The sequence below is a fragment of the Castor canadensis genome, chromosome 2, assembly GCF_047511655.1.
Source record: "Castor canadensis chromosome 2, mCasCan1.hap1v2, whole genome shotgun sequence".
Classification (NCBI taxonomy): domain Eukaryota; kingdom Metazoa; phylum Chordata; class Mammalia; order Rodentia; family Castoridae; genus Castor; species Castor canadensis.
In genome coordinates, this window is record NC_133387.1 from 112784467 (window position 1) to 112804177 (window position 19711).

General features: G+C 47.4%; 1 protein-coding gene across 1 annotated transcript in view; it reads right to left on the reverse strand.

The window, feature by feature from the left end:
* Positions 1-2346: 2346 nt before the first annotated feature.
* LOC141418114 (uncharacterized) overlaps positions 2347-19711 on the reverse strand; it is a 108963-nt gene continuing 91598 nt past the window's right edge. The window contains exons 5-6 of the mRNA XM_074058376.1: positions 17896-18913; positions 2347-4715 (exon numbers count right to left, since the gene is read on the reverse strand). Coding sequence (XP_073914477.1) covers positions 18657-18913 — 257 coding nt within the window. The 3' untranslated portion in view covers positions 2347-4715; positions 17896-18656. The remainder of the gene's footprint in view (positions 4716-17895; positions 18914-19711) is intronic.

The window sequence follows — 19711 nt, forward strand, 5'->3', positions numbered from 1 at the left end:
AGCCTATCAGAAAGGGGACTGTTGCAGACACACAGACTCCAACCAGTCCTCGCCCGTGCTTTAAACCCCAGCCAATCCCCAGGGCAGCCTGTGAGTTTAGGGTTGCGGAGATGAGTGGAACTGAGGAAGGTGAAGGATTATCTTCCATTTGGCCTAGGACCAAGATGTCTCACTGCAGGGGTATTGGATTGAAGAGTAAACACACAAGTCCATGCCCGTCCAGATCCTCACAGCATCATCTTATTCAAATAGAATCTTTGCAGACGAGGTCATAGTGGTATAAAGTAAGCCCTAAACTCAACATGAGTGTGCTTATAAGAAGACAAAGATGCACAGGGAGCAGCCACGTGAAGGTGGTCACAGACGTTGGAGGATGTGGCTACATGCCAAGGAGTGCCAAGGATGGTGGGCAAAGGCCAGAGGCCAGGAGGGGCTGTGGAACTGGTGCTTTCTCCAGTTACTCCAGAAGGAGCTGACACCCAGATTTTGGGTCTCTAGCTTACAGACCTGTGAGAGAATATACCTTTTTTGTTTTCAGCCCCTGTGTGGTCATTTGTTATGCAGCCCTAGCAGGCTAATACAACAGGAATGAAGAAGGTCAGAGGGCAGCATGAGCTGCATGGTGGAGACACAGTCCTTCCATTGCTGTCACACTAGCAGTCCTGCCAGGTGCCAGGAAATTCAGAGGAAGGCAGGTCTGAGCCCTGGCCCACCATGCTAATGCTGCCTGCTGCTGAGAAAACTTTGTGCCTTCTGATCTTCCAGACCTAGTGGCACAGGGCCAGCACCACAGCTCTTCTTGGACACCCGGGTCTGCCAGTGCACAGATGTCCTTATACCCTGGACTTTCGGGGGGTGGGGCAGAGTGCATATACCATCAAGAACCAGATCCAGATAATGTGATTGGCTATAGGGAGGAGAATGATTTTAAAGAATTGGTTCATGCAATTATACAAGCTTCTGGGTCCACAATCTACAGGGTCAACCCGCACCCTAGAGACCCAAGAAGAGTTGATGTTGCCATAGGTCAAGTCCAAAGGCTGTCAGCTGTAGAATTCCCTTCTGACCAGGTGAGGTCAGTCTTTAGTTCTATTCAGGCCTTCAACTGATTGAATGAGGCTCACCCACATTATGGGAGGCACTCTGTTTTATTCCAAGTCCACTGATTTAGAGCTAATCTCATTCATAAGCATCTCTACAGGAACATCCAAAATGATTTTTTGACCATGTATTTCTACATGATGGTCCAGACAAATTGACACATAGAATTAACTATCAGAGTGGGCATTCTAGACGGAGGAGAGCTAAAGCCCAGAGAGGCTGATTGATTTTCCCAAGGTCACCAAGCAAATTAGTTGTGAACAGAGGGGGGCCAGCAGTGAGGAAAGCTTGGATTTAATCCATATCCTCGCTGAACCAGAGTGTGAAATCTGGTCCTACACGATGCATGAGATGAGGAAAGGAATTTGGCTTAGTTTGCGTTCACGTGGTCCTACAAGGCAGGAAGCACACTGTCCCCTTTGAAGGAGCATTGTTTTGTGCTGGAAACCACACATATTACATTTAATCACTGATGGCAGTGAGACCGAATTGGCCATCATCATCCCTATTTTGTTGGTTCAGAACACGACAGAAGCTGGCTAAGGTCACACAGCTGATGGGTAATGGAGTCAGAGTTCCAGCAGGGCCAAGCCCGTGCATGGGACTTGCCCTGCAGCTCCGAGGGCACTTCACACAGCACTGCATTTGGCTCTCTGAGTGGCCCTGAGAGCAAGGGGAATCCACTCCATCTTCCAGAGCGGGAGGAAGGTCGACACACTGACATCAGGTCACAGGTTGGAACAGCCTCTTGCCTCTGTGACTGGGGCCTGCAAAGACCTCTTAAGAGTCAAAGGCTCGTTCACTCTCGGGGAGAAGCCTGCCCTCCTCCATGTTGCTGACTTTTGACCTCTCTCCTCTTTGACAATGAGATGAAATGGAGAAGAGCGATGAAGGAGGATGGAAGGAGGGAAGGAGGGAGAGGAGAGCCCCTCTCTCCCCAAGAACCTTCTGCATGTGACAGATGCTTATGGTTTTAGACAATGAAACAGATCATCGCCTTCTATCTTTGGCTGGGGTCATTACCCCTCAATTCTGCAGAGGGGCATTTGAAGCTTAATTTTTGACTGTTTGCATATTAGAGCTTTTCAATTAAAGGGAACCAGAAACCTTCCTCTCCATTGCCTAAGCAAACACCACCTTCTTGCCTCCTGCCCAAAAATATAAAAAGGAGAAAAAAAGCCAATGTTGCAATTTTATAAACAAAACAACACTTAAATAGAGATGGGTGGGATATTTGTACCATATAGAAGCTTTATTAGGAAAAGCACATCCATCACCTCCTGCTGCAAGTCACCAAGCAGTGGAACTAATTGAAACCATCTAACACAGAAAAGGCGGCCTTCCCTGATCCTTAGTGTGACTTGGCTCTTCTGCCAGCCTGACTTGATACCAGGACACTTTTCCATGTGGTGGAAAGGAAGAGGCTCAGGAGCGCACAGAGTTTCCTGTGGCTGGGGTCAGAATTGCTGAGGAAGTTGCTAAAATATGGAATCCTCAGCTCTGCCCACAGGAAAAGAATCTCCAGGGCAAAGGGCCATTTGCCCCCAGCAAATGTGGGAAGCTTGGTGCCTGATGTAAACAATGTATAAGAGGAGCAAGGAGGTTGGTTTGGGTTTTGAGAGGTATAGGATGGCAGAACCTATAGATAAGCAAATACCTTGATATAGAAAAAAGAGAGTAGAAAGTGCAAAGTCAGTTCATCATGAAAGGAAAAACAGATCCACCCAGGAAAAGCAGCAGGGACTGAGAATGGCCAGGTTAGGTGAGTGGAGGGCTGCAGAAGGAAGGTGCCACACAAATGCAAAAGCAGAAACAAAGGCATAAGCAAGAGGGAGAGGACAATGTGACTTTATCAATATACAAAGTGAAATTAAAGACAAAGTGCTCAAGAGGACAAAGAGCTGCATCTCATAATGGGATAGGACATACTTGCAGAGAAGAGATAGTTGTAAACATGTATGTACCAAACAACATAGCAATTAAATGCAAAGGACAAAAAGTATTAGAGTTGGAAGGAGAATTGCCAAAAAAACAAAAGGCAATTTAAGTTGGAGATTTTAATCCACACTTTCCAGGGTTAGACACATCTAGGCAACCACAAAAAAGTGAAGACTGTGCTATCCATTATGGCACGTGGCCAACAAGCACTTGAAAGGAGTCAAGTTGATAAAAGTAGGATGTAAATATTGATTCCAAAGACTGTACACAAAATTGAATGTAAAATATCTTACTAATAATTTTGTATTGATTATTTTCTGAAATGATAATATTTTGGATAGAGTGGTGTTAATATGTTATCAGATTAATTTCACATGCTTGTTTTTACTTGTTTATTTGTTTTATGTTTTGGTGTTAGAGATTGTACCCAGGGCTTCACTCATTAGTGCAAAGTGTGTGTACTACCACTGACCTGTTTTTACTTTTTAAATACAATCAGTAGAAAATGTGAAATTACACATATGCATGCATGTTTCTGTTGGGCAGTACTGATTTAGAGGCATTGAGTAATATTGGTGGCAAGCTATTCTGTGAGTTCCCATTGTTTTCTAGTTCCTGTTCTCAAATTGCAAAACCTCCCCCTGTGCCATGAGTACCCTTATACCATTGCCCCCTGCTGGGGCTTAGAGAGTGGAAGAAGAGGTTGTGGGCCCCAACCTACCTTGTGTCTACCTGCTGGTCAAATTTGGGTCTCAAGTTTGTTAGATATAAAATAAAAATAAATTCTAGCAGCAGGGTGTTGTGAAAGTGTGATATTACACTCTCATGTTGATCAAAGAAAGGTGAAGGGAGCTCTCAAGTATCATTTCCTGTCCCTGTGACCTTCCTTGCACATGAGCTGGTGAAAACTTGGAACCAGGGCTCCTCCAGAGACAGCTGTAGAGATGCTGGGGTTATGGAGGTGGAGGGTTGCAAATTGGAATTGACGATTTCAGATCCTCTGGAATTTACTCTGTGGCCTTCAGCCAGGGCTCAGTGGATGTCTGAGACCCACTCCATCCCTCAGTGACCCTGGGTCACCCATGGGAAGAGTCCACAGGAACAGAAATGACAGTGTAGTTCACAGAGAGAGTAGACAGCAGCAAAGATGCTCTGGCAGTTGGTGCTTTCTTGTTGTGAGCTCTGCCCCAGTTTATTTTGGCAGCTGCTTCCATCATCAGTGAAGGAAAAGGAAGGAAGGAGACATTGGCAGTGAGACAGACGCATCCCTGAGAAGGGAGGCTGTTGGTTCTGCTTTCCAAAGGAGACCCCAGCTTTTCCCAGATGGAGATGAAATGGGTCCCCAAAAGGTAGTCCATAATTTGCATGACTACCCTCACTATAGAGGGTGTTAATGTCATTGATCTGAACTCCATCTCACTCCAAGTGGCAACTGTCCCTGGAATGACTGCTGTATGACAAGCCATCCTAAAACTCAGTGACTTAAAATGGCAACAGTCTCTTATTTGGTTCTGATTCTACAGTCCAGGCTGGGCTGGGTGCAGTAGGGTGGCTGTCTCTGCTCCACCGGCGTCATCTGGAATCACCCTCATGTGGCTACCTCCAGCTGGCAGTTTCATCTGGGCCCATCCATGGTTGCCACTTCCTGGAGCTTCAGTTGAGACCAGAGGTCAAGACTATCTTTTGAAGGAGGAGGGGCAAGGCACAGAGCAAAAGATGTTTGCATGAGGACAGGGGAGTTGTCAGGCCTGTGATGATGACAGCTCTTCTCAGCAATACAGAATGTCCTCTAGGATGTGACACTTGCAGCCTTCATTCTCAGCCTCCAATATCCTCGTACCCTTGGGGTGCACTTCTATCCCCAGCTTTCTCCTATGAACACTCAAACCCTCTCTCTCTTGGGGTCTTTGCCAGAGGGCCCTTCTGGCAGGCTTTGATGTGAACAAGAACACAAACCTCACAGTCGGGCAGCCCTGGGTGGCAACCTGGCTTCACTACACCCAGCTGTGTGGCCTTGGGCGAGTCTCTTAGCCTCTCTGAACCTCATTTTCTCTTCTGCTGAGGAGGATGCTAAGGCCTTCCCTGTAGGCCTGCAGTGGAGATGAAATTAGATCAACGGATGGATGGATGGATGGATGGAGGATGATGGATGGATGGATAGATAGATACATAGACAGACAGACAGGCAAAGTACTTGCAGAGAGCCTACTGGCACTGGAAGGTCAGTGTTGTCTTGGTCCTAGTCCCCCCACTCTGGACTGGTCCCCTCCCACTTCTCTGCCTGGTGAATGCCCGCTTGCTTTCTATAACACAGCTTTTGATAAGGCATTCCCTGGGTCCCCCCAACCATGTCCCAAGAAGAGCTAATGTCCCCTGACCCTTTAAGCTCCCACAGCCCTAGGTAATACCTCGATCAGCCCAGGACACCGACAGACACTTACTGTGTACCTGTGTGACTCCAACAGTGTGGGTCCTTGCACCCAGGGGTCGCATCTCATTCATCCTTCATCTTCAGGACCTGCCAACAGTGGGTGCTCTGTGCATGTTTGGTGAGTATGTGAACGAATGAACGAATGAATGAATGCACACATGCATGCTTGGGCTTCACAGAATACAGGATCTCCTTTCATCCTTTTAACATTGCCCCCCCACTCCTGGAGAGGAGAGGAAGAAAACCAGGGACCAAGCTGTCCCCAAGCAGTGTTCAGTGCCACCCTGGCTGTGCTGGGTCAAATGTCATCCCTGACTAATTAGGACTGTGTTGCTTGATAAAGGTGGGGTGCAACTCTCCTCCAGGGCCTTTCTGTATGAGAAATATAGAAGGAAAGTATCAAGCAGGTGGCCTAATTTGGCAGCTCCTGTCTCAGTGAGAAATTCTCCCTGCAGCTGAGGCTTCTGGGTGCAGCATGGACTTGAATTTGAATCCTCCCTCCCCTGATTGTCTGGGTCAATTGCCTCACCTCAGAGCCTCCATTTGTTTCTTCAACAGTAAAATGAGAACTCTGTGGCAAGACCATTGCAGGGATTAAATTAGCTTACATAGGTGGCAGATGACAGGCACAGTACCCCCCACCCCCGGCCCCTCGCCAGTCCTGATCTTCACCATTGCTTCTGTAGATCAAGAAAATAACATTGAGCTGCTTAAGTGCTTCCTAGGCATTTGTGGGGAGGGGGAAAAAGAATATCAGAGTTTGACAAGTAGCAAAGTGCAAGTGCTGGGTGGTGGGTTCACTCACGGGGATGGATCTCACTCCTAATAATATCAGAGCTACTGGGTGAGCCTTTGACATGTGCTGGGGACTCTTCTAAGCACTTTACACGCACCCATTCATTCTGTCTTTACAGCCACATTGTGCAGTTCACACCACACTCTTTTTCTAATAGTAGTGAGGTTGGAATGTAGGCAGAGCCCACCCTTGACTTCCATGCTGGCTGTTTCAAGTCAAAGATGGGCACACAACTGAAACTGACCCTGCATGTCACTCAGCATGGTGCGAGCGACTGCAGGACAACGAGACAGCACAGTTTCCTCAGCCTGCACACCTCTTCCTGAGGTCACTCAAGGTGGGGATCCTGTGGGAACCTGGCAGCCCCTCCCGCTAGGCCAGCCCAATACCCACCCTTGTTTCTCTGCCCACCCGCCAGAACCTCTCCCAGACAGGACTTATTACCTGGGGGCACCAGTCTCCGTGCATCCTTGGAATTTAATTTAGATGGTGGGAGAACTTGGAAAACAAAAATTACATTCCTGTGTCACTGATCTTCACGAAAATCAAGCATTTCCTTTAATTGGGTGCCACCCATCAAAGTCAAAAAAAGGTTTCATCACATTGGGTCATTGCAGATACTTCAAAGTACCATCTACATCCAACATCACCTCAAAATTCTGGTGTTTTTTGTACCTGCTGCCCACGCCTGTTATTTAATGCCTTAATAAAGTAGTACATATATTGCCAAGTTATTAATTTGTGGTTTTAATATTTCGATACTATTTTAATATAATTAGTACACTTTATAATCTGATGTGTTTTTATTGCATGCATTAAACAAAACAATATTCCTGGATGGATCTATAAGTTTCCTCAGACTTCCAAAGTGTCCTTGGCTCATGAAATATTTATAGCAATCCTTTGAGGTAGGAATCAAGGATGGTTTGTCATAATTTCTATTTTGTGGAAGCGAGAGATTCAGGCACAGAGAGGTCCAGAAAATTGCTCGAAGGCACACAGCTAGTAATGAAGAGCAAGGATGTGAACTCAAGAGAATTTACAGCACAGCCTGTCCTCTTGGCCAGTCCCTTGGCCCTTTTAGACACCCAGGCCCTTCCTCCACCTGGCATTATCCCCATAAAATGAGACTGGGCTGTAACTCTCAGCCTCTTCAAGTGTCTTGCAAGCTGGGAGTACATTTATTTATCTGTAAATCCCTATGAGCCCAGAAAAGTTTCCACATAAAAATTCTTGAATGAGTGTGTCTATAACCCATAAACACCTCATACATTATGGGTGCAAAAACCCTTTCTTTTCTGATGGAATCTTACTGCTAAAAGAGGGAAAAAAGGCCCCAGGCCAAAGAATTGGTCTACATTTTATAATGGCATTAGTAGGGGGTCTTGTGTTCTTATAGCACTTTTGATGTGCCCAGGAATTTTTATCTCCCTTTTATCCCTTGACTTGAGCCATAAGTGTAAATTTGTCAGGATGGGAATGAGCCCACTTCTGTGTCTTAGAGAAATAAGCAGATGCTCCAAGCGCCTGGTTCTATGCAACAGAGTGCAGTGGTGAAGGGTGGGGCTGTGGAGCCCAGCTCTGTCACTGCCTGGCTGATGCGCTGAGCCCAGCCACCTCTGGAACTGCTGTGAGGGGTAAGTGAGATCAAGCAGACTGTTTAGAACAAGCTTCCTATAGAGCATGGGGCCACAGGGGACCCCACAGCCATCCTCAGCCTCAGGACACGGATGGCACAAGGTTGGTATTACCATGGGGCTAACGCACTGGACATTGCGTGGGTCCCGGTTCCCACCTGTTCACACACTTGGAATGAGACCCTTTCCTTCTCCAGACCTTTGCGTCCTGATAAAGGAGGGGACAGGGCAGGATCTGGGTCCACAGGCTCAAAATTCCTTCTTTACACGGAGGTGTGTGCAGAATGGATGTGACAAACAGAGGGAGGGCTGCCTGGTTTGGAGGCAGCGTGGGGACCTTCACCTGGGACCAAAAGAGTGTTAGGGCAGGTATTGAGATGGGTTTAGTCTGAGACTAGCACCAGAGGGCTAGGGCCAGAGCAGGTGGCTGGAGGGACTTCAGTGTCTTTGGACAGGGCCCAGTTCCTGAAGGAAACAGAGTTTTATCCACAGCCAAGCTCTCTCCCCTCCCCTGCTCAATTCCTATCAGGAGAGGCAAGGTCCCTGGTTTCTACTTATGTCATGATCAATCCCTTTCCTGTCCCCCCAAACCTCTTTCTTTTTTTCTAACTTAAATCTCTGAGGACTGAGTTCCGTATCTTAACACTGGTGTAAAAAAACTGACTTCTCAGGGCCTCTTTCTGTCAAGGGTTCACTTGGGACCTAGCTGTGCTCAGAACCTCTGGGCAACCTGTCCTGCAAGCAGGCCTCCTGATCATTCCCTGGCAGGAGACACAAGACCTGAGGGAGGGGAGAAGACAGAGTGATCAGCCTGCCCATAATGATGGCAGGAAAAACCACTGAGCAGATTCTCTTCCCCAAATGACTTTCCTTGTGTAAAATTGTCTTTTTTATTGCCAGAAAAAAAGAGTTTTTAAGAGAGATTAACATGGGATTTAATGATTATGGCGTAATAATGCTCCTCATATCCAATTAAAATTCTGAGACTGCCACAGGAGACAAGTGTATTATGAGTACCCAACATTGTGCATTATTATTATTATTGGACTGCGTGATTGCCCCACACACTTGACAGTAAAAGAAACAGCTTCACGGTCTGCATTTGAACAGCAGGCTGTCCTGTGGAACCAGAAGCCAAGAGAAGCCAGGAGAAGCCAGGAGCATGCCCCCAGCCAACAAAGACCCAAGACACTGAGAATCATCCTTAGGATGCAGCTGAAGGACACTAAGACAGATAGACACCAGTGTTTCCTGGAAGCAGCAGAAGAAAGAGGATTATGAATGTGGGTTTTAATTGCTCTATCTGGATGCTGTGTGACTTCTAGCAAGTCACTTCACCTCTCTGAGCCTCCATTTCTCCACACTATTAGTTTAGGTAGAGGACAGTGGTGAAGATAAATTGAAATTTTATATGAGAAAGCGTTTTGTAAACTCTCATGGGCTATTGAGTGGTGAGAAATGAAGATAACTAAAAAGTCATTGTCTTGGTTTCTTCCTTGTCTCCACCCCTCCTACAGACTGAAGCTGGGCTGTCATCTGTAATATTTAACAACAGAAGCCTATATTCATTGTAAAGTCCAGGTGTTCACTCACTCCAACCATTTTATGGACAAGGAAACTGAGGTTCAAGGTGGCACATAGCTGCCCAGGGCCACAGGACCGGGAGGTGGCAGGGGCTTCAGCCCAGGCCTTCCTGATTTAGAACCTCTTCATTCTTAAGCCATATTTGCCTTTAAAATACACCTGACATGTGGCTTCCAAAGTACTTGAGCAGCCCCAGGACCGAGGGGCTCATTACTGCCCTGTGCCTGTCCCTCAGTGGGTGCTCTCCCCTGACACATAAAGCATCATTCTGGTGACATTATTATCCTTAACATAGAGTGGTTGGAGCAGATTCTCTCTTAAGGTCTATTTCAGAAACATCTCTCTAAGAGCATGAACATTTAGAGGAAATCCAGCCTGGCTGTAGAAGAAAGGCTTAAAAAGCCCTGTGTGAAAACAGAGTCCGGGAGACAAAGGTGTGTATGTGAATAGAGCAATTAATCCTCTTTTGCCGATCACTGTAAACACACACACACACACACACACACACACACACACACACACACACACATATGCTGGTGAGAAAGCATTTATTCCCTGCAGACCCATGGGGTGTGAAATAGCTGCACTGACAGAGTTGACTGAGGAAATACAAATCTATTACATGTGCAGGGCAAAAGAATAAGGGGCTTCCATAAAAGGGTTTCTAAACCATATCAAAAGCTTCTGGGGTCAGGGAAAGCTGGCAGAACACTACCAATTAGAGCTAAATGGGAAACAAGCCTCGATCTCAAAATTAAAGATGAATAGTAGCAATTAACCTGTCTTCTAACAGAAAACACGGCCCTTAATGCTCTGTGTAATTTAGTATTTTAAAATTATGACCACAAGCATACCTGTTGAACAATATAACATGGACAATAAAATTCCCAGTGGGGTTCTTTGGCTAGCATGGGTGAGACAGCACAGCAATAACGCTAGTTAGTACAGGGTAATCTGAAGCCACAGCAGCTGAACTGCCAGGGACATAGTCAGGACTCGCCCCAGGACACATGTCCCCACAGCTGAGCTCTGTGTTCCAATGGCCCATTCTGTGGCTCCAGGAATCATTTGATTTGTGCTTGGCGAGCACTCATAGAATGGGCTGTGCTGATGTGAGTCCAAAGGAAATCCCCAGCAAAGCTTAGAAGGTTCCAAATGACTCCAGGGACCCCTTTAAAGTTATGCTTCTCAACATTGGGGAGCTTTGCACTCGCCTCCTGCACATAGAACAGAATGCCTATGCATTGGTCTTTTTAAAAGCTCTCTAGTTCATTTTTTTCTTTTTTTGAGAAGTGATGCTTTAGAAGATTGTGTGCTAGATGACAAAGAGAAGGTGGACATTTGGAATGTGGCCCAATTGCCGTCATGGTAGAATTAAAAGCATGGTAGCTGTCATGCTGATGGGGAGTTGTGTAGACAAGAGTGTGGTCCATGGAAGCTTTGCCTCTGGTGGGCAGAACGGGGAGCGGATAGAACAAGCAACAGAACTCAGCCTCAAAGGACTCCAAGCAGAAATCAAGCTGCTGAGCATCCAGGTTTCTCTGATGCTCATTACTCTCTAAGTATGGGAGGCCCTGTGGGTGGCCGGCTGACCCTTGGAGGAGGAAGCTGAGGCACTCCCAAGCTCGCCAAGTCCTCCAAGCTTGGTCCTGAATTTGCTTCCCCTTCCTTTACCATCTGCTTTGTTGCCTGGGATATGTGGAGTGGCCAGCCACTGGGAAGGCCACAGACTCTGCAGGCTGGACCTCTAGAGACACTCTTCAGGAGTCACCTTGGGCAAGGAATTACCCTCTCTGTTTTGGTCACTACAGTGCTGCTTATTATAGAACTCATGGGTAGCATGAAAAGGATATGAAATCAATGAGGCAAGTGGCTATGCAGTGCCAGGCACATGTCACCAATGAGTTACACAACAGCCCTTCAAGGCCCCTCTCTCCACATCAACCAGGTGTGTGCTCCTCCTGTGTCCCCCCATGCTGGCCTGTCTCCTGACCTTCCCAAACCAGGTTCCTCCCCATGAGGTGCCTTACTGGTCCCCCTGTGAACCCTCACCTTATTCACCCTGATGTTGGCTTAGGCCCAAGATCTACTGGCTTATTTTTCTTTTTGCAATTTCTTCTTCCTAGAACACAAGTTTTAAATCCTCCAATAGAACTTCTTTCTCCTCCAACCATTTACCTCACTTGCACTCTGGGTCTCTCCTTTGCACTGGTCATTGCCTTATTTTAATCATCAGTCCCACCTCCTTGGAGAAGTCCTTGAGGATGATATCTGTGACTTTTCATTACCCAGAGGACAGTGTGAAGTCCCAGAGGAATCATGTGTGCCAGCACTTAGTCTTCATAGCAAGTCTCTATCACCATTGCCTCTTGACAGATGGGGAAACTGAGGCACAGAGAGGTCAACTCACTTGCCTACAGTCAAATACAGAGATGGGACTCAAGCTCTGAGGCTGGCTCCAGAGTCCAGGCTCTTAACCACTGGCTTAGTTTATTTTATTTCACTGTAGCGAAGTACCTGAGACCCGGCAATTTGTTAATAGAAGTTTTATTTGGCTCATGGATCTTGGAGGCTGAGAAGCCCAAGATCCTGGAGCTGGCCTCTGCTCAGTATCTAGTGAGGGCCTTTGTGCTACATCCAAACATGGTGGAGGGCTTCACTTGGTGGGACAGAGCAAGCACGGCTCTTCTCATAAAGCTGCTAATACAACCACAGGGGACCACCCTTGTGACCCCATCTACTTGTAATTACCTAAATACTATTAGATAATTAATTTGGGATTAAGCTTCTAATTCATGAACTTTGGGGGGCACATTGATGTCCCTGGCAGAGTGGGGATCCTCTGCAGATGAGAATGACCAGCAGGGAAAGAGGTTCAAGGAGACTGTGAGATGTTGACACCATGAGTCCCGGCTGGAGAAGGAAGGCTGTCATCAGTGTCAGGGGTAAGACATGTGGGTCTTGGGTTTCCCTGCCCATTACTGTCCACATGCATTACCAGGAGCCAGGTCAGCAGGCTGTGGCCAAGCATCCCATCTGGAGTGCCACCCACTGGGGCCAGAGGCTGTCTAACCCTCCTCCAACCAGCTCCAAGTCTTGGCTGCTTGTAAACCTTCCTTTCCCTCCAACCAGATGGAGGGGCACTGGACACCTCAAGTGATGGCTGTGTGGCATGAAGGGGAAGACCCCCCACACACCAAGGGTAGACCTGAAACCCCTTACCCAGCAAAGCACCCCGAATGGGAGTGATCTCATAGTACTGGATGGGTAGTGCACTGGTGGGAGCGTTGCTGAGACCCCATGTCCTCCTTTGCTTGTCTCTCATTGCTGACTCAGGATGCCTCTTCTGACTCCAGGGAGCTCAGCATGCAGGGTCCTCCACACACAGTATGTGGTGCTTCCCATGCCCATTTTAGGGAAGGCAGGGTGAGGTGAGGGCTGTTCTTGTGCATCCCTGCCTCCCCCATGTCCAGCCCAGAGTAGGCATCCTGAATCTATGTGCCATGGTTCACAACATGACAATGTTCCCTGATAGCCAGCTGAACCATCTGGTCCAACTCACATTAACCTGTGGGGCACATGAATTCCAAGACCTGGCCTGGTCCCCATGAACCCCTATCCCTATGCCTCCTCCCACCTCACTAACCATTAAACCCCTCTTCCCTCCTGCCCATCCTGGCCTCACCACATTATGAGCTGTGGGGTCTTAGGTAAGTCACTTGACTCCTCATCTCTGACATCGCTATGTTTGGATCAGAGTCATTTGAGGACATAATAAACTGCCATTTAGAAAGGCTTGGCACAGGAGTCTTCTGAGAGTCACTGGCTCTCCCTTGGGCTCTTCCCTTCCAAGTTGTGAATATCAAATGACTGCCATGTGGCTCCACTGCTGTCTCTGTCCTGGTTTCCAGCCAGTGCAGACCAATCCTGCAGGGCCTCCTTCTTGGCCCCCTCCACTGGAAGTGGGATAAGAACTAAGCTAAACCCCTTCCAAGTGTCCCCAGGACATCAGCTGGAGTGACCCATCAGTTCCTCACAGGCCACCTCTTTGCACAGTGAGGGTCCTTCACCCCTTACTGCTGCCTCTCCAGGAAGGCTGTGGCCATGAAAGGACACCCAGGGGAGGGAGAACTTGGCCAGTACCTGAAACTAGCCTACTCTGAGCTCTAGTAAACCCCCTAAGGGGCCCCAAGCCCCAGCACAGTGGCTGAAATTGCTTGTCTGCACAGTCACTTCACAAATAAACCAGAACAGGAACGTTTTGAAAACTCTGAGAAATAAATGTTCAGAACAGAGCACAGAGCAGGGTCTGCTACACCAAGTGTGGAGGGAAAACACTATTCTTTTTGCTTTTATCCTAGCCACCTGTCATCTGTCACCTTACAGGGTCCAAAGGACACAGACCTCAACGGGGTATATTTCCAACTCCCAGGATGCCCCCCAGAGTTTGCTTTCACTGTCACAAATCCCTTCTGTCTTCATGGCAGTGTAGTGGGTATGTTAACAGGATTCTTTCTCCTATTTTAATAGATGGAGGCTCTGGGAGGCAAAGTGACTTATCCTTAGTTACTCAGCTAGCGAGTGCTGGGCTGAAATTTGAACTGTAGCCACCACCTAGCCACTTCCAGTTGTATCCTGAGGGCTTTGTGGTGCTACAGGGAGGGTTGCACAGAAGAAGAGTCAGAGGGTCTCTGGTGGCTTCTGCCTTTCTTCCTCGCAGTGGCTGCACTGACCAGGCTTGAAGCAGAGCCATGAACTTTCTAGAAGGCTGCTTAGAAAGTGAGAAGCATGGGAGGCAGGGACCTGGAGATAGTCACACATGGGCTAATTTTTGTTCCTGTTACACATTAGGGAGGTTTGCTCCTGTTAGGTAAAAATTGGGCTGCCACACCAGATTTTGTTTGAAGAAAGGGATAAACAGCTTAAAAATAATTGTGAACTGGAGCACCAAACCAAGTCAAGTCTGCAGCTTGTGCTTGCTGGGCTGGCTTGAAACTCTCAAATATGCAAGCGATTGGGACAATGATTCTTTGCTGGCTATTGAAAAATGGACTGTAGTCCCTTTGCTAATTGCAAGATGCAAGTGTCCACCTGCTAGGACAAAGATGGGGAAGGTTTGGGTCCCTGTAAAGCTTGGTGCCTGATCCGAGGAGTCAGCTTTTGACTCCAGGCCAGTGGGTCTGACCTCCAGATTGGACTAAGAGGCAGAAACTGCCACCAGCCAGCACCCAGCCTTGAAACACTGACTCACAGGCCTGGGGTGACAGGGTGTCCTTCACCTGAGTAGAACACCCGAGGCTCTTCAATCATGTTGAATCAGCCATGGACTGACAGTCTGGCAGGGCAGATTCAGAGGGAGGCAGAAGTCTGAGGAGGTCTCTGAAGTCACTCAGACATCTGCAGGGACTAAAACAGCAATTTCCTCTTGGCAACTGGACATGGCATTTTCAGAGGGACACGTGGTCCCCAGGTGTTGGTGGGCAGCAGCCGCTGTCCCTGACCTGTCTTCTGCTGCCTGGTCTGCTCAGAGCCAGAGCGAACCTGCTCAGGCATAGGCAGTTCATGCAGCAGTGGATAAAGACCAGCCCCTGCCAAGGACAATAAGATATAGTCTGTGCCCTTGAGGAGCAGAGAACATGCCAGGACTCCATCTCATCAGCCAGTGGGTTCTGAAAGAAGCCATGGTGGCAGCCCCTGCAACTCCCCAGAGCATACTACATGCTGCCTTCATTACTTTGTCACCCAACATAAGGGGAGCCTAACTTCTAGTTTCTCCTAACAGCCAGGGACACTGAGATCCAGAGAAGTTACATTGAACGGTATGTAGCACAGCAGTCTTGAACCCAAGTTGGTTGCTGTATGTTTAACCTTGATCAAGCTCTACTGTCTCTGGACCCAGTGTATGTAGATGACATTCAGCCCCACCAAGGTCACATGACTCCTGCCCTGCCTTCCCTGCACCATATATTCTCATTGGGGCAGTACCACTCCCCCACTCCCAAGGAAAAACAATTGGTATTCTGGGGGATGTGGCAAAAAAAAAAATCTTCCTCTTTTTACATAAAGAGAACACATGCAGTAGACAGCAGATATGTGTCATATCTGTGGGATTAAAAGTTTATGGGGAATGCAATTAGGAAAAAGTGCTTGGCACGTAGTAGGTGGTCATTCTTTCCTTCACTGCCTGCTGAACCAGTGTGAATCAGTCCCATTGTAGGTTCTGTGTATCAGCCTGGGTCAGCCTGGCCCCAGCAGGCTGCACACTCCAGTCTGCCTATCAGCACCCACACTCACACCCATGTCCTTGGTTCCTCCTTGGAGTGTTAGCTCCCCAGAGTTGCCTGTTGGGACTTGTTATAGGTTAAACAGGTACAGGCTTAGCTCAGCTCAAATGAAACTTGAACGCTTTGGGTCGCTGTTGGCAATTCTCCTTACACAAGGAAAAAGGTAATTGTCAATTAACGAGCCCATCAACTGAGGTGGGAGGAAGATCAATAACAAAGACCAATACCAGGCATTCTAATGCCAGTCAGGACTCCGGGAGATTGAGCCTTTCAAACAGGTACACGAAGTAATTGGCTTCTCCCTTGTGACCCGTCCTGCCGACTCTCCATCTCCCCAATTAACATGTACTGTTGACACGCACACAGTTATTTGGGTTCACTGTGCCCCAGCCAGTGTTTGTTCAATCAGAACTTGCAAATACGTGGAGAGTGCACAGAATAGCAAATGTGGGATGGCTCTGGGAGAAGCCAAACAGTGTAGTGAATAGTCTCAAAGGAAACTTGAACTCTCAGGCAGCTAGCCTGAGTTTCATCTCAGCATCCCAGTGCTGGCCAGTCCCTGACTGGAACTGTCCCCATCCTGGCTGGAGAATGGAGAGGGAACTGCCTGTGTCTTGGTACTGTCTGGTACTCTCTGAAGAATGGGTGAGAGAGGAGGGACTTCATTCTGCTCCCAGTCCCACTTGAACTGGGAAATAGCTGGGTGGGTACACTGGCGTGGAAGCTCTGCTGCTTAAAAATGACACCTCCTCTGTCTAGATCTTCCAAGTCAGCCTCTAAGTCCTCAAGGGCCTGTGTGGAACTCCATGGCTGTGTGCCTTTGCCCCCTGTACTCATGGCATCCTGGTTTGCTTCTTCCTCAACAGGTACACCACTGGGTCACAGCCACTGGGTCATCTGCCCAGTCCCTTCACCAAAGAGTAAGGCTGTGATGTCAGGGATGAAGCACTGTTCATCTCTAAGCATCATTCGAATAAAACTGCTTTGCCAGGCACTGGTGGCTCACACCTGTAATCCTAGCTACTCAGGAAGCAGAGTTCAGGAGGATTGCCACTTGAAGACAGCCTAGGAAAATAGTTCTTTTGACCCTATCTTGAAAATACCCAACACAAGAAAGGACTGGTGGAGTGGCTAAAATAGTAGTGTGAGGCCCTGAGTTCAAACTCCAGTCCCACCAAAATTTTTTTTTTATTTTTTAAAGTGCTTAGAAAATGCTCACTAGCTAAATGTACAGTTGGTAGTGTAGGAAAGGGTGGGTGGGGTGGATGGACTTATGGGGGCATGGAAGTACAGGGAGGGGAATAGACAACTGGTTAGGAATAAGATATAGAGGATGGGTGAGTAGAAGGGTGCATGGGGAGTGGGTGGGTAGAACAGGACTACAGGTGGGTGGTGGACAGAAGGATGGGTAAAGAGACTGATGGGGGGTTGGATGACTGGTGGTATTTGGAAGGCCATGTACATGGATGGGGGGAGGAACTCTAGAACTAGATGTCTTAGGTTAGAGCTCAGCTATGATATTTTTCTGACTGTGATTCATAAGAAAATCAATCATGTTCTCAGGAACTTCTCTCTTTCTTCTCTAAATAGGAATAATAATAGAACTTTCATCATAAGCTTATTGAGAAGACTAAACTATTCCTATGACACACTTTACAAAATAACTGGCACAGGGGACTGAATGAACACTGGCCACTCTAATTTTTTACTTATCACCACCATAATAAATGGAGAAGTGAATGGATGGATGGAAAGATGGATGAATGTGTTGATGGTTAGGTGGGTGGACAGATGGATAGATAGACTATTTGATAGGAGAATGGGTAGATGGATGAGTTAATGTGTGTACAGGTGATTGGATGGAGGATGGATGGATGGATGGATGGATGGGATGGAAGGAGGGATGGGTAGAAGAATGGCTGTTCTGAACCAAGCACAATGATGAAGCTGTCACAGACAGCCCTCCCTCGAGCCCACCCCTCACCCTGCCAACACACAGAAAGGTTTCTTAGTTCCCAATGGAAAATCCTACTGAATTCCCTCCCAAACACCTACACCAGTGCCTGGTGTGGTTTATAAAACAGTTCACAAATCTCTATCTGAGCTCTGCCTGGACATACCCACCTTGTCACTCAGCCTTGCCCTTATCTTCAAACAATGTTTCATGGCCAGGAATGAGCTTCCTCCTCAGTGCTCCAGATCTGTTGGGGACCAATTTTGGACCTGAACTTTTTTTGCTCCACCCAAGGGAGTAGGTCCCAGATTTCCTTATTGGGTCCTTGTTACTTCTAGGCTGTGGCATTGTCCTTATCCTCCAGAACACCAAGGGGACTGACTACCCACTTACTGTGAACCAGATGCTTGGTGATGGTTGTATTTATCTTCATTATAGCTCTAGAAGCAGATGACATCGTCCTTGTTCTAGATGGAAGTCCAGGACTCCAAGTCAGAGAGCAAGGGGCAGGATGAGGATTTGAACCTGGGTCTCACTCCAATGCCAAGGCTTCCTCTACAGTCCCAGTCTTCTTGGGGTCCTCACATGGTCCCATCCCATTTCCAGGGTGTGTAGAACCTGTTGCTTAGAGATAAAGCTGGAACAATGCCACAACTCTGGACAAGAAAATGTCTTCTAGGGAAAAATTATTTCTTATTGATTTTATTAGAGCAACTTGGCTAGAAACAAGTTCTGTTTATCAGCTTAAAGAGTCCAGCCATGCCCTTCCCCAACCCTACTCTGTCCAAAGGATGGTGAGAACAAGACATCTATTCCCCTCTGGCTGTCAAGGGCACTACTACCTGAGGTGTCATCTCCACAGTGAGAGCAGTTCTGACAGTGGCCTAGGTGGTGAATCAGCCCTACTTTGTCCTGTCCCCCGGGATGGAGCTCACCCAGAAATCAGTGTTAGTTGCCACTCATTCTCAGGGACTTTTGCATCTTCAGTGGGGCTGTTGAGGACCAAAGCCCTAGAAGAATCGTGGGTGGATTCTGACTTGTAGAATTCCAGGTCCCTCCCACTCTGTCCCATGCAGATAGTCGGATGCCCCTCCGCCAGGCTGAGCTTCACTGCTTGAATCTGTCTAGAGGATCTTTGAGGTTCAGTTGTTCCATGGTGTCCATGGGGATTGGCTCCAGGACCTCCTGCTGGTAACAAAATCCACGGGTGCCTGAGTCCTTTCTGTAAAGTGGAGTATTGTATATAACATAGCAACATAGTTTCTAGATGCTTAAAATACCTACTGCACTGTAAAAAGGCTTTGTAAATAGTTGTTCTGTAATGTTTAGGGAGTCATGACAAGAAAGACGTCCGTACATGTTCAGTACATATGCACTTTTTTCCAAAGATTTTCCTTTTTTTGGCAGTACTGGGGTTTGAACTCAGAGCCTTGCACTTGCTAGAAAGGCACTTTTCAAAGTGCCTTTGGTTGAATCTGCAGCAGATGCAGAACCTGCAGATACACTGGGCCTGCTATAATGAGTAAGATATAAAATAAAATAAAATAAGTCTAAGAACTTACACTGTTATTTATATTCAGAGCACCATTTCACTGGATCTTAAAAAATGACCTTGACCAGGCACCAAAGCTAGCCTGGGCAAATAGTTCATGAGACCTATCTTGAAAATGCCCAACACACAAAAGGGCTGGTGGAGTGGCTCAAATGATAGAATGCCTGCCTAGCGAGTGTGAGGTTCAAACTCCAGTACTGCCAGAATAAAAACAAAAACAAAAAAGCCCCAATACCTGCTAAGGAAATTACAAAACCATCTCACCAACTCGCCAACTCAAACAGGGAAATTCTAAATAGAATGTTAGCTGATGGGCTTCAGCTGTATATTCTTAAGAATATGTCACGATCAGGTAATGTTTAGTGTCAGAACGCAGGGTTAGTTCAATGTCGGAAAAACTATCATGTAATTCGGTGTACTAACAAGTAGAAGAG